This window comes from Acinonyx jubatus, chromosome A1 (genome assembly GCF_027475565.1).
Source record: "Acinonyx jubatus isolate Ajub_Pintada_27869175 chromosome A1, VMU_Ajub_asm_v1.0, whole genome shotgun sequence".
Taxonomy (NCBI): Eukaryota; Metazoa; Chordata; class Mammalia; order Carnivora; family Felidae; genus Acinonyx; species Acinonyx jubatus.
In genome coordinates, this window is record NC_069380.1 from 139352396 (window position 1) to 139367574 (window position 15179).

Sequence of the window (15179 nt, forward strand, 5' to 3'; positions counted from 1 at the left end):
AGTATATACCACACATTTCCAAGTTGATGAAAAAATTAAAAAAAACCCACACACTTAATATTAGGGGAAAAAATAGAAACACATATTTAACCACTGGGTAGGAGAAGAACTTCTAAGTTTAGAAAAAGGAAAAAATCACAGAAGACAAGATAATTTTGAATAATTTAAGTTTGAAGTTCTTTTTAAAACAAATTCAAAAGGCAGACTAGGTGGGGCACCTGGCTGGTTCAGTCCATAGAGCATGTGATTCGTGATCTCAAGGTCATGAGTTTGAGTCCCATGTTGGTGATAGAGTTTACTTTAAAAAAATTTTTTTTTGTTTTGAGAGAGAGAGAGCATGAGCAGGAGAGGGGCAGAGAAAGAGGGAGACAGAGAATCTGAAGTAGGTTGCAGACTCTGAGCTGTCAGCACAGGTCCCAAAGCAGGCTCAAACCTATGAACTGTGAGATCATGACCTAAGCCAAAGTCAGACACTTAACCAACCGAGCCACCCAGGCACCCCATGTAAACAAAGTACGATGGAGCAAGGAGGGAATGCTTGGTCCTGAGTATTGAAAATCTGGAAAAACTTCCCTGAGAAGTTCATCTTCAGGGGCTTCTGGCTGGCTCAGTTAGAGCATGTGACTCTCAGGGTTGTGAGTTTAAGCCCCATCTTGGGTGTAGAGATTACTTATAAAAATAAAATTTTGGGGCGCCCGGGTGGCTCAGTTGGTTAAGCATCCAACTTCAGTTCAGGTCATGATCTCACAGTTCATGAGTTTGAGCCCCGCATTGGGCTCTGTGCTCACAGCTTGGAGGAGCCTGCTTCCGATTCTGTCTCCCTCTCTCTCTGCCCCATCCCCACTCATGCTCTCTCTCTGTCTTAAAAATAAATAAAAACATTTAAAAAAAATTTTTTTAAATAAAATCTTTAGGGGTGCGTGGGTGTCTCTGTTGGTTAAGCACCCAACTCTTGATTTCACCTCAGGTCGCGATCTCACATCAGGCTATGTACTGATACCACGTAGAGCCTGCTTAGGATTCTGTCTTCCTCTCTCTCTGCCCCTCCCTCGCTTGCTCTGTATCGCCCTCAAAATAAGTAAAAATAAAGTTAAAAAAAATAATAAAATCTTAAAAGTTCACCTTGAATATTTTAAATCAACTTTTATATTAAGAATTTTCAATGATAAAGACCAATACTTACATTAGGTGAAAAATAATTTCAAATTGTTGTTGTAATATAATCTGAACTATGTTATAAAACTAGAAAATGTAAGACACACACTAAATTATTAATGGCAATGATAGACGGAATTATAAGGAACTTTTTTTCTGTAGCTGTCACATTTCTGCCAGGGGTATTACAATATTTCTGTATTCAGAAAAAAAAAAGTATTAAAAGTAGCAAAAGTTGGGGCACCTAGCTGGCTCAGTTGGTAGAGTTTGCAGCTCTTGATCTTGAGGTTGTGAGTTCGAGCCCCACATTGGGCCTAGAGCTTATTTAAAAACAATTTTTTTTAAATAGCTAAAGTTATCAGAGCCTTAAATCTATCTTATCCTGTCATAGAGAAATTATCTGTGGTTTAAACAGTATTAAATTTTATAATTACTTCAGGGTTTTTTTGTTTTGTTTGTTTTTTTAAGTTTCATGCAGAAATTTATTTTGACCATGACTTACAAAGTTATGTCCTTGTGGATCAAGGTAGTCAAAATGGTACAATTGTTAACGGAAAACAGATTCTTCAGGTGAGTGTATATTTATTAATTACTTGCACATCAGTTTTAAAAACCGAACTGAAATTTTTATTCCTGAAGGCCATAGTTATTATATTTATCATTTGGTTCAGATTACTGTTCAAGCCCAAATGTATTACATGGAAGGGGGTTCCCAGAAAGAGCTGAAAAATGTATATAATAAGTGGATACCTAACTCTTGACTTTTATCATAATTGTATATCTTATCTTACTTTAGAAATAAATGCATTTTAAAGCTATTCAGGGTAAACATTCTTATAGTAACTTTAGGGGCACTCCTTTTTTTTTGGTGTTTTTCAAAAAATTATTTTAATGGAAATACCGCTAAACTGGAAACTCCTTGAAGACAGAGGCTGTGTCTATCCAGTGAACTCTTTAAGGTGCTTATTAGCACATAATAAACTATATGGAAGGGAGTGGGGAATACCTTAATTTTTAGTCTGTAAGAATAAAAAATGAAATAAAACTGAATTATCAGAGACAATAAGAGGAAAAAAGGGAAATGTGCCCTTATCCCCTTAACATTTTATCTTTTTGACTGTGATGGATATTTGTTTTGGTAATAGATTGTTTGATGTTTGGGTTGGGTATTTCTATAGGATTGTGCATGGAGCCGGGGAGATTAGGGGATTTGATAATATAAAAGTTAGAAGTTGCTCAGTTCAGCTTTCTTCTCCTTTAGTTGAAAGTTCTATCATCCTCAAGTTGTGGAAATGTATGCCGTATGTGCATATGTGTGTCTTTCTCAGTGAGAACCATCCTAAATATTTTTTTTTAATCAGACATTACTTAGCATAGACATAAAATAATCTCATGTAATACTTGGGTTTCTGTTTTGTAATTTTTTCTTTTAGCCTAAAACTAAATGTGACCCTTATGTACTTGAGCATGGTGACGAAGTGAAAATTGGAGAGACTGTACTGTCCTTTCACATCCACCCTGGCAGTGATACCTGTGACGGCTGTGAACCAGGACAGGTTCGAGCTCACCTTCGTCTTGATAAGAAAGATGAATCTTTTGGTATGTAAAATGTATTGTTACATGAAAGCATGATAAGTTTTTTACTTAATTCACTGGAGTGTTCTAAAATGTATCAACTACCAACTTTCATATCTACTTGATATAATACTATATTGAGATACATTTGGATTTCAGTGAATATTATCACAGGAGACTAAGGAATGACATATAGTTGAAATTTGAAACCTAGACTAGTAGGTTATGATTTTAGTTGATTTTTCTGTGTAGCAATTTAGCTGTGCTGTTACAGCATTAGGTTGCTTTCTGACATGTAAGGTAATGATGAGCTATTTTTGCTAATCCAGTTTAGTAGGCTTTGGAGGCAGCACTGCAGTGATAGCTAAATGTCCTTCAAAAGAATAATTGTGGGGGCGCCTGGGTGGCTCAATCGGTTAAGCATCTGACTTCCACTCAGGTCATGATCTCATGGTCTGTGAGTTCGAGCCCCGCATCAGACTCTGTGCTGTCAGTTCAGAGCCTGGAGCTTGCTTCAGATTCTGTCTCCCCCATTCTCTCTCTCTGCCCCTCCCCCACTCGCACTCTGTGTCTATCAAAAAATGAATAAACATTTAAAAAAATTTAAAAAAGAATTGTGACATAATTATAGTAAAGATTAGTTTGCTTTTGACTTCTCTTTGGGGATACGAAGAAGTCATCCACAAACTCTGTCAGATAATAACATAGAAAATAATAGACCAGGGTATTAAGAGTTATTGGTTGATAACATTTGCTTTCCTACTTACAGTTTGTGTTGATATATCATTTGTGTATATACCATTATTTTCTTTCTTTTTTTTTTAACGTTTATTTATTTTTGAGACAGAGACAGAGCATGAATGGGGGAGGGACAGAGAGAGAGGAAAACACAGAATCGGAAGCAGGCTCCAGGCTCTGAGCCATCAGCCATCAGCCCAGAGCCCGACGCGGGGCTCAAACTCACGGACCACAAGATCGTGACCTGAGCTGAAGTCGGACGCTTAACCGACTGAGCCACCCAGGTGCCCATATACCATTATTTTCTATAGTAACACCGTAAGAGGTTGCTATCTTGCTTTAAAATCCACTCATCCAAGGGCACCTGGGTGGCTCAGTTAAGTGTCCGACTCTTGATTTGGCTCAAGTCATGATCTCATGGTGAGTGAGATCAAGCCCTGCTGATAGCACAGAGCCTGCTTGGGATTCTCTCTCTCTTTTTCTTCCCTTCCCTGCCTCCCCTGCTCATGTGTGCACGCTTGTGTGTGTATGCATGCGCACACATGCGCTTTCTCTCTCTCAAAATAACATTAAAAAAATATCCACTAATCTAAGGTCACCCAAGGACCCCCTATTTTCTGTTTTCTGATACTAGATTATGAAAATGAGTTACAGTACATTACACAATAATATGAATCTTGGGTTCAGTGATTTTTCTTTTGAACATGCCTGTATTCCTTTGGAAAATTAACCATATTTCTCCATTTAGGATTCTATTAAAATAATATTAAAAAGTTAAGATAATATTAAATATGATAATATTAAAAAATTCAGTGTTTCTTTTGGTGTCCATACTGTAACATTCTTATAACTTTTGGGTTTTGGTTTATTTTCCAAGTAGATTTAGTTACCAAAATGCTGAAAGGACATCACCACAACCCAAGATTCTTTTATATTAATGCTTATTTGAACTTTTAGTTGATATGCAGGTGGATTAGTATTAATTTTATTATTAAACAACACTATTTTATGTAAAATCTGTCCGGTTTAGTTTTTTTTTTTAAAGAAACTCACTTTTTCCTTTTAGTTGGTCCAGCACTAAGTAAGGAGGAAAAAGAGTTGGAAAGGAGAAAAGAATTAAAGAAAATACGAGTAAAATATGGTTTGCAGGTAAGGATGTTAAATATTGTTACATGTATTAATTGTTCATCTGGTTCTAAGTTAAAAATGTCTTTAGGTATGTTTAGTCCATTTTATATATAAAAATAGAGCTGTTTATAATGATTTTGAGATTTATGTGATTTCTGTAAGTTGGTTACTGTTTACCTCAACAACTGTTGAGGCTAGAGTAGAAAAATGATAATAATATCCAACATTTGAATAGCCATTTCTGGTTTTTAAAAAATATGCATTAAAATGGTACCTTTGAAGGATGTTCTTGGAGGACTGGTACTGCCTGATCTCAAGACTTATTATAAACTACAGTAGTTAGTACAGTATTGGAATAAAGATAAATGGATCAGGGGAACAGAATAGTGACTTGAGAAATAAATAGGTAGGTAGGTAGGTAGATAGATAGATAGATAGATAGATAGATAGATAGATAGATAGATGAACGTATGGGGGCGTAATGTGTATGATTTTTAGCAAAGGTGTGAAGGCATTTTGGTGCAGAAAGGAGGGCCTTTTTCAATAAATATGCTGGAACACTTGTACAGCCATTTGCAAAAACAAAAGAACTTTGATCTAAACCTTGTAACTTACAAAAATGAACTCACAATGGATCATAAATATAAATTTAAAACTTTAAACAATAAAGTTTCTAGAAGCATACCTTTAAGAAAAACAAGTAGTTTTGAAGATATATCTAACACCAAAAGCACAATCCATAAAAGTGCAAATTAATGAATTGCACTTCCTCCAAAATTTCTTTTCTTATTATAAGGACACTATTAAAGCAAAGATAAGCCACAGACTTCAGAAAAATATTTATAGATCATATATCTGATAAAAAAAATCCTAGATCTTATATCTGGAATGTATGAAGTACTTCCAAGACTCAATAAAAAAACTATTTAAAAATGAGCACATGGTTTGAGTAGACCCTTCAGCAATGCAAGTGTACAAATGGCAACTAAGCACATGAAAAGATGTTCAGTATTACTGGGGAATTGTAAATTAAAACCAACTAAAAAGACTATCCATACCAAGTGTTGGTAGTCATGTAGCAGAATTGGAAATTCTCATATACTGCTGGTGAGAATATAAAGTGGTTTGATTGCTTTGGAAAATAGTAGTTTCTTTAAATGTTAAATGTTCACCTACCATGTGATTAACCATTTACTCCGAGGTATTTACCCAAGAGAAATGAAAGTATTTGTTCAAAGACTAGTAAGCAAATGTTTGTGACAGCTTTTTTCTTTCTTTTAAAAAACTTTTTTTTTAAATTTTTAAAATTTTTTATTGCCATAGTTGACATGCAACGTTATATTAGTTTCAGGTGTACAGCATAGTGATTTGACAATTATATACATTATGTGACGCTTACCACATAAGTGGAGTTCCCATTGGTCCCCAAATAATGTTATTAAAATATTCATATTCCCTATTCTGTACTTTTCATCTCCATGGATTATTTATTTTGTGACTGGAAGTTTGTACCTCTTAATCGCCTTCACCTATTTCATGCATCCCTTACCTCCCCTCCCCTCTGGCAACCCCCAGCTTATTCTCTATATTTATGAGTCAGTTTCTGGTTTTTGTCAGTTTGCGTTTTAATAGTCTATATATAAGTGAAATTGTATTGCATTTGTTTTTCTCTGACTTATTTCACTTAGCATAGTAACTTCTAGGTCCATCCATGTTGTCAAAATGACAAGATCTCATTCTTTTTTATGGCTGAGTGATATTTGTGTGTGTGTGTGTGTGTGTGTGTGTATACCACATCTTTATCCATTCATCTATTGATGGACACTTGGGCTGCTTCCATATCTTGGCTATTGTAACTAATGCTGCTGTAAACATAGGGGTGCATATGTCTTCTTGAAGTACTGTTTTCATTTTCTTTGGGCAAATATCCAGTAGTAGAATTCCTGGATCCTGTGGTATTTCTGTTTTTAATTTTTTGAGGAACCTTCATCCTGTTTCACACTGTGGTTGTACTAATTTACATTCCCACAAAGAGTACATGAGGGTTCCCTTTTCTCCACATCCTCACCAGCACTTGTTATTTTTTGTCTTTTGCATATTGCCCATTCTCATTAGTGTGAAGTGGTATTTCATTGTGGTATTAGCAGCTTTTTTTCTAGTAACCAGAAACTGGAAAAGACTCATGTATCCATCATGAATGGATAAACAAATTGTAGTAAATCTATATGGTCAAATACTCTTTAGCAATAGAAAAGCATGAACTGTTGATACAGGCTGCACTATGGAAGAAACTCGAAATAATTATGCTGAGAGAAAGCATCCAGACAACAAGAGTACATACTGTATACATCCATTTGTATAAAATTCTAGGAAAGCGAATTAACATATCATGACAGAATGTGTAGTGATTGCCTGGATACAAGAGAGGAAGGATGCACAGGGAGAGTCTGCAGTGATGGATTACGAAGAAAGATGAAGATAACTTTTGTGGGAGATAGATCTGTTTATTATAGATCTGATGGTTTCATAGGTATATACAAATCTTAAAAGCACCTAATTGTATACTTTATGTGCAATTTATTATAGTTAATTAAATTGCAATAACAATTTAAAAAAGGTGGTGGGGCGGTTACCATTTAATCCCATAAGTGGACCAGGAAGGTAATTAGTATTTCCAGTTTACATTTGGGAAACTAGGCTAAGGGTCACCCAGCTGCTAAATGACAGAATTGGATGTGGGGTTTTTTTTGTTTTTCTGAGGGAAAGCGTATGTGTGCGAGCAGAGGAGGGGCAGAAAGACTGGGAGAGAGAGAATCTTAAGCAGACTCCGTGCCCAGCACAGACCCCGATGTGGGGCTCGACCTCATGACTGTGAGATCATGACCTGAGGCTTAAGCCAAAATCAAGAGTCAGTTGCTTAACTGACAGCCACCCAGCTGTCTCCATTCAGTAAACATTTCTTGAGCAGCTGTCTAATCATATAAATGGAACGCTGTTGAAGCAAAAAGCCATTATTACTGTAAAAGAGTACCACACTTTTTATATTTTTCCCTTTCAAGGAATAATGCCACACTATTTTAGGTCCTTTTGAACTTTGATTTCCTTAGAGAAAAGGAGAAAGATTTTTGCCAACCCCAGGGGTTCTACATATTTCTTTGAATACTGTCAGTTCATATGAGACTATGAATACATAGTATTAAGTCAAGACATACAGTATTTTCACTGTATTATTTCTTATGATTACATTTTATGATTTATGTATGATTTATATTACCTTCTACATACAGTTTATGTTCTACAACTTGAAATAATACAAACTTTTTTGGAGAGGAGAGAGCACACACGTGAGCAGGGAGGGGGGAGGGGCAGAGGGCAAGCAAGAGAGAGAATCTTAAGCAGGCTTCATGCCCAGTGTGGAGCCTGACACAGGACAAAATATAAGCATTTTAAAGGAGATAGAATAAAAATAGCATACTCTAACATAATTGTATCAATTTATATCACGGCCTGCTTTGTTATTTTAATAGAGACCATTTTGAACCATATTTCCAGGTAAAGCAAATATGCAGATAGTACATTTGTATGTATCAGTTTTATTTTCTTCAATGAATATTTCATGTTTATAAAGAATACAGACTATGAAGATGAAAAGGCATTGAAGAATCCAAAATATAAAGATAGAGCTGGAAAACGTAGGGAGCAGGTTGGAAGTGAAGGAACTTTCCAAAGAGATGATGCTCCTGCATCCGTTCACTCGTAAGTACTACATTTGAATTGCTTGAAACATTCTTTGTACCATAATCACATTTGTAGGGTAATATAACTTACAGGGTTGTATATTCTGATAAGTAGCCTTTAAAGGAATGGCTCATAACAAGGTGGAAGTATTCCTCTAATTAGAATTTCATTCCCTAGAAAATTGCTTAGCATATACATAAGTACACATACTTAAACATACATATATACACATAGCTAACATTTTAGCCACCCACTTGAGTAAACATACTTTTGTATACTAGATATCTAGAAGGTTGGTCTAGTAAGAAATTAGTATGGACTGGTATCTTTTATAATCATTTCAGTACTCATCCACTTTTATTCTTGTTGACCCTGAAATACTATTTGTCTTATTTTTGGATTCAGTACTGTTCTTTGGGTAAAGTAGCAGTGATAATATGAAGAATATAATTTTGAGGCCTATACAATATGACCATATTTCTGCTTTTAACATTTTATCAGCTACATTTTTTTCCTGAGAATATAAATTCAAGGTTTAGTTAGAATTTAAATCTTTCAGGTAGGACTGGCAGCTAATTATAAACTTTTATTAAATATATTTTATTAATTCTAAGATACACTACTAGGATAGAGTTTTAGTTACATAGGACAGCAGTTTTTTTCTTTATGGTACGTAAAACAGCATTGCATCTTATATCCATCAGATTTGATAGAATATAGCATTCTTAATTAGGTAGACTCAACAACATGGCACATTTTAAAGTTTAATATTTTTTGATGTAATGGCTGGAAAATATGAAGATTGTATTAAAGTAAAGGCAGAAATAAAAATGAAATACATTGGTCTGATATTGCTTGGTTTATTGTTATTGAAGAGCTAATTTAACATATTTTGTAGTACTGAAAATACAATGTCGGAACATAAAATTAAAATACCCTTAAACTAGCATAAAATAAAGTCATAGAACAAAATGCACACAGTGAAGGAGAGCTTTTATTTCACTTTATTTTTACCTTTTTATTGATATATAACTTACATACCAAAGAATACACAAATTAAGTATCAATTTTAATAATATATTGTAAGATTAACACATTGCAGAATACACATTTATCAAGAAATAGGAAATTATCAGTAACCCCCAGAAACCTTCCCTCCTAGTGCCTCCTCCTGATAGCTATTTGTTTTTTTTCCTTTCCAAAGGCAGCCACTCTCCTGACTTCCAACAGGAACAGATTAATTTCACTTGGTTTTGAATTTTAAATGAGTAATTCACTGTTTATTTTGTGTCTATATTCTTTTTGTCCAACATTATTTTGTTAGGTATATTTTATTTTCAGTGCTCTATAATGTTCTCTTACATGAGTATGCCACAATTTATACATATTACCATTGATAACATCTGAGTTGTTTTCAACTTGTAGTTATTATTAGATTTGCTGCGGAAACATTCTTGTACATATCTTTTTGGTGCACTACTTTCTGTTAAGTAATATGGGGAGGGGAATTCGTGTATCTTTATTAGGTAGTGCCAAGCAATTGTCTTTAGTATTTGCACCAATTACTTTTATTATTAGTTTATTATAAATGTGACCTACATGTTCTTTTAGAAATCAACAACTATCTTAATTTTCTTTAAAGTGAAATTACTGATAGCAACAAAGGTCGGAAGATGTTGGAGAAGATGGGTTGGAAGAAGGGAGAGGGCCTAGGGAAGGATGGTGGAGGAATGAAAATTCCGGTAAGACTTGTGTTTTCTTTCATTCTTTATTCTTATAGCAGATATATTTACTGTGTTCCTGCTATGTGCCACGCATTGCCTTACGTTTCAGGAATATAATATCAAACACAGACAGGATTACTGTTTTTGTGGTATTTACAATTACCAAATATATATATGTGTATGTGTTCTGTTTTTAACGTTTTTTGGAAACCCGTTAGAGTTTTTTCCTTCCTCCAAGCTGGGATAGTAAATGTCATTTCCTGAGCCATAGGTTCTTCTGTGTCTTTTAGTTGTTATTAATGACTTCCATGCTATGTCTGGTACTAAATAGTGTAGGAACAATCACAGTGTTACTTTACAAACAGGCAGATTCTGTATTAGATAGATAATCTGTTTTAGATTTAAATAATCAGGTCATGTAACAAGCAGTAGAGGGAATAATGTCTGGAAGACAGTACAGTGGTTTAATTCTGCAGTCCCCATGGTTCATCAGAGGTTTAAATTATCTTTTTTTTTTTTCCGAGACTTTTTTTAAATGTTTATTTATTTTTGAGGAAGAGAGAGAGAGACAGAGCATGAGTGGGGGAGGGGCAGAGAGAGACGGAGACACAGAGTCTCAAGTGGGCTCCAGGCTCCAAGCTGTCCACACAGGGCCCGATGTGGGGCTCAAACTCACAAGCTGTGAGCTCATGACCTGAGCTGAAGTTGGATGCCTAACCGACTGAGCCACCCAGGGGCCCTGAAATTTAAATTATTTTTTACAAAAACCTTACAAAGTAACATGATTAAAGAACTTTCTTGGGGCGCCTGGGTGGTTCAATCGGTTAAGCGTCTGACTTCAGCTCAGGTCATGATCTTGCGGTCCGTGAGTTTGAGCCCCGCATCGGGCTCTGTGCTGACAGCCCAGAGCCTGGAGCCTGTTTCAGACTCTGTGCCTCCCTCTCTCTCTGACCCTCCCCCATTCATGCTCTGTCTCTCTCTGTCTCAAAAATAAATAAACATTAAAAAAAAAAAAAAAAAAAAAAGAACTTTCTTGATAATTACCTGGTACCTAAAGAAGTAATGGGATACATCAGTATGAGGTTTAATGTGAATTTTCTTTCTTACTGAGGTACAATGAGAAGAACATGGGTTTTGTAGTCAAACCTACTAAATAGAATTATTTTGTTAGAATAGGTGCTCTAGGGCAAGTTTGGACTTCAGTTTTCATCAGTAAAAATGGGGATTATAAGGATTGTTTTCTAAGAGGTGTCATGAAGGTAAAGTCCCAAGTGGGGTACTTGACATACAGTAGGCATTTAGTAACTAACTGGTGGCTTTTAATGGTTCTCAAAATAATGAGAAGTCCTTTCCCTCTTTTCATGAAAATAAACAATCAGGTTCTCTTTATGACTCTCTTTGTCCCTCTTTATGACTCTTAATGTTTAATCTACCCATTCACTTTCTTAGGTAAGGCTAGGATGATAGTAGTATTACCTTTTCTTCTGGCTAGAGTGGGATTAATGACAGATTGTGCAGCATCTCATTGAAATTCGGTGATGGCTATTTAAGGAGCACTGTATTTTCTGTATTGAGACAGCTGTAATTATTGATAGACAGTACATAGACATTATTGATAGACAAGACATAGTAGAAAAATGAGTTCAAGTTCTATATATAATCATGTATGTATTTCTTTATGTATTTGATGGATTTGACAGGTTTTTATTTTGCATCAGTCTTTCTAAGTCAGAGAATTAAAGTACCACATTAGGTACAGCAGATTTCAGTGTATTTAGACTCCACAGTAAGTCATCTCACTTTTTGGTAACAGATCCAGCTTCAGCTTCGGCGAACACATGCAGGCTTGGGGACAGGAAAACCATCCTCAATTGAAGACATTCACCTTCTCCAAAACAAGAGCAAAAAGAACTGGGAGAAAGCACGCGAGAGGTTTGCCGAAAACTTCCCAGAAACTAAATCTCAAAAAGATGTGCCAGCGACCGTCCCTTGGGTCAAAGGGACTGTAGAATGAATGTCAGTCATAGAACACAATTCAAGCTTTTTTAAAAGAGTTTGGAAACTCTTACTTTATTGCAAAAGTTTTCCCTCCAAAAGAGTCCGTAACATGAGGGAACTGTATCACAATTTACCCCCTCATGATTCAGAAATGTGTAATAAAGGGTGGTTTGCAGCTTTTAAAAAACATTTTTTTTAAACTAATAAATAGTAACTGAATTAGATTATGCTGTGAGCAAACTAAAGTTCACAGGGCACGGCTGAGTTTATCAGACTTTGTTATTTTATCTTGTCATTTATAAGACCCATATAAGCAAAATTCATATAACCAGTAATTTTAAATGTACATTTGTCCTTGTCTCCATATATTCATCATTATAAGATATACAACAAGAGAAACATCGGAAGTTTATAAAAACAAGTATGATTACAAGCATCCTTGTTTATGCCCTTTAGAACCTAGGTGGAAAATGTTGAGAAAACAGGGGTAGTGGTGCATAAATTTTATTCCTAAAATATCCTAAGTAATATTGTTGAAGAACTAATGAACAGGTGATATGTTATAGAAAATTAGTCTTTCATTGTTTTCTTCTGTGAAGAATTTGTTGGTTTGTACTATACAATAAGCATTTACACTTGGTTTGTTTTATAGCTGAAATATTTAGATATGAGCAATTGAGTACAGTATTGAAATATTCCATGTGCTGGCATTTATAGTTTTGATAAATCCCATTGCTGGCAATGGAGTTGTGCCAGAGAAATCTGATTTCTATTGCAAAAGGATTGCGTAGCCCAGGCCTCAAACTCAAGATATTTATTGAAAATGTCTTCAAATGCAATAAAAACATTATAATCATAATATCAAAAAGAGTGATTCATTGAACCAATGTTTTAAATATATTGGTCTGCTTTGAACTCACGACCAGCCAGAATTTTCTCTTTAAATTGGCAGAGTAGTAACAACAGGAGAACTTCAAATATTGGAGGACTGCAGTGCAGCTTTCTGAGTGCAGATGGCCCTGCCCTGCCAGTTATCACTGTTCTTTTCCTCTCCATTTAACTTCTGTCTCAGCTTTTTGCTGGGAAATTATTGCTGGGACTTTCTCTTTCCTGGCAGTGAATATCAGCTATAGCTCCCCCCTCATCTACTATAAAGAAATATCTTCAAGATTTAGAAATAGGAAAAGAAAGTTCTGAAAAAAAGTATGTAATGGGGAAGATAATTCAGGAAGAAAGACGCCCTGTTGGAATTTCTACTCTGGATGGTACAGGGTACTTAGGAAGAAAAGAGGAGTGTGGGGAAAGAAAAATAAATTTATTACAAAAGATGGGACATATGACCAAACAAGTTGTCAAGACCCTACAGGCCTAAACTGGGATAATCAGAGGCCCTATAACTCCAGATCTGCAAAAAGTCATTTTCTGTATTGTTTCTAGCCACCTGCACAACCCAGCACTTCTTTATGTACATTAGACTTGAAGGCAACAGAAGTGTTCTGCATTATTTTCTCTAAAATAGAAAACAAAAATTTACATGTGTTTCTGGCACTTGGGCCCTGTATATAGGTAACAGTATAGGAGGCCCAAAGTAGAATTGTGGTAGATTTTACTCACTGAGTAAAGTACAACTGTGTATATAATATTTCCCATTTTTATTATTAGATTGTAGAAAACTTTTTTCATTGCTTTCTTTTGTTAAGAAAATGGAGACTTGAAAATGGTGATAAAAATGGAAATATATGTGACATTTATGTTATTAAAACCCTTTGCAAATCTAAAGTCTCAGGGCTATACTATATGGTAGATAAAGGACTGAATAATGTCTAAGTCTATTTCCATCTGTGAAATAAGAATAATATTTATCTCACGTGTCTGTCTTGAATAGAAAATGAGAAAATGTATATAAAAGCAGTTTGTACACTGTAAAAGTACAGAGATGTGAGCTTCTGTTTGTTTAGAAGCGTAGATGTGAATTATGTAGTTTGGATTACACATAAAATTGTTTTGTGTCTCATATTTTAAATTATATTCACACAGTGTAAATTAATTATGGTAGCCTTTAAGGGTTTATTTTTTTATTTTATTGAAAAAAACTTTTTTTACATTTATTTATTTTTGAGAGACAGAGAGGACAGTACGAGTGGGGGAGGGGAAGAGAGAATGAAACACAGAATCCGAAGCAGCCTCTGGCCTCTGTGCACTGTCAGCACAGAGCCTGATGCGGGGCTAGAACTCCTAAACCCTGAGATCATGACCTGAGCCGAAGTTGGATGCTCAACCAACTGAGCCACCTAGGCTACCCAAAGGTTTATTTTAAGTGGAGCTACAAGTTGCTGAATTCTTTTTGCCAGAACATGAGAAGCTGGTGAAATTTGAGAAGAGAAGAAACCGTCAACATTAGAGTAAAATAAAGAAATTATTTTGTAGAATTAAATAGCTAGGTAGCTCTTTTTCCTCATAATGACTTTTCTCCCTGCTTTTAAAAGTTTTTACTTGTGATGTTTCATTTTTATTCTGTTCTGAACTTAATGAAAATTAATGGCTCGCCCAAATCAAACACCTTCCAACTTTTCATGTTAAAGATTATTTCTTAGGGGTGCCTAGGTGGCTCAGTTGGCTAAGCGTCTGACTTTGGCTCAGGTCATGATCTCATGGTTAGTGAGTTTAGGGCCTGCATTGGGCTCTGTGCTGCCAGCTCAGAGCCTGGATCCTGCTTTGGATTCTGTGTCTTCCGCTCTGCCCCCACCCCACTTGTGCTCTGTCTCTCAAAAATAAATAAATGTAAAAAAAAAATTTCTTTTAAAGATTATTTCTTAATTTGGTACATTTTCTTTTTTTTTTTAATAGTATTGTAAAATTTATTTTCTTGTTCATCTCTTTTTTTTTTAATATATGAAATTTATTGCCAAATTAGTTTCCATACAATACCCAGCGCTCATCCCAAAAGATGCCCTCTTCAATGCCCATCACCTACCCTCCCCTCCCTCCCACCCCCCATCAACCCTCAGTGTTCTCAGTTTTCAAGAGTCTCTTATGCTTTGGCTCTCTCTCCCACTCTAACGTCTTTTTTTTTTCTTCCTTCTCCTCCCCCATGGGTTTTTGTTAAGTTTCTCAGGATCCACA

General features: G+C 35.4%; 1 protein-coding gene across 1 annotated transcript in view; it reads left to right on the forward strand.

The window, feature by feature from the left end:
- The window catches only part of AGGF1 (angiogenic factor with G-patch and FHA domains 1), a 29769-nt gene extending 14904 nt beyond the window's left edge, over positions 1–14865 (forward strand). Inside the window, exons 9-14 of the mRNA XM_015072103.3 lie at positions 1624–1725; positions 2589–2754; positions 4535–4617; positions 8225–8352; positions 9977–10076; positions 11872–14865. Coding sequence (XP_014927589.1) covers positions 1624–1725; positions 2589–2754; positions 4535–4617; positions 8225–8352; positions 9977–10076; positions 11872–12072 — 780 coding nt within the window. The 3' untranslated portion in view covers positions 12073–14865. The remainder of the gene's footprint in view (positions 1–1623; positions 1726–2588; positions 2755–4534; positions 4618–8224; positions 8353–9976; positions 10077–11871) is intronic.
- The last annotated feature ends 314 nt before the right edge of the window (positions 14866–15179 follow it).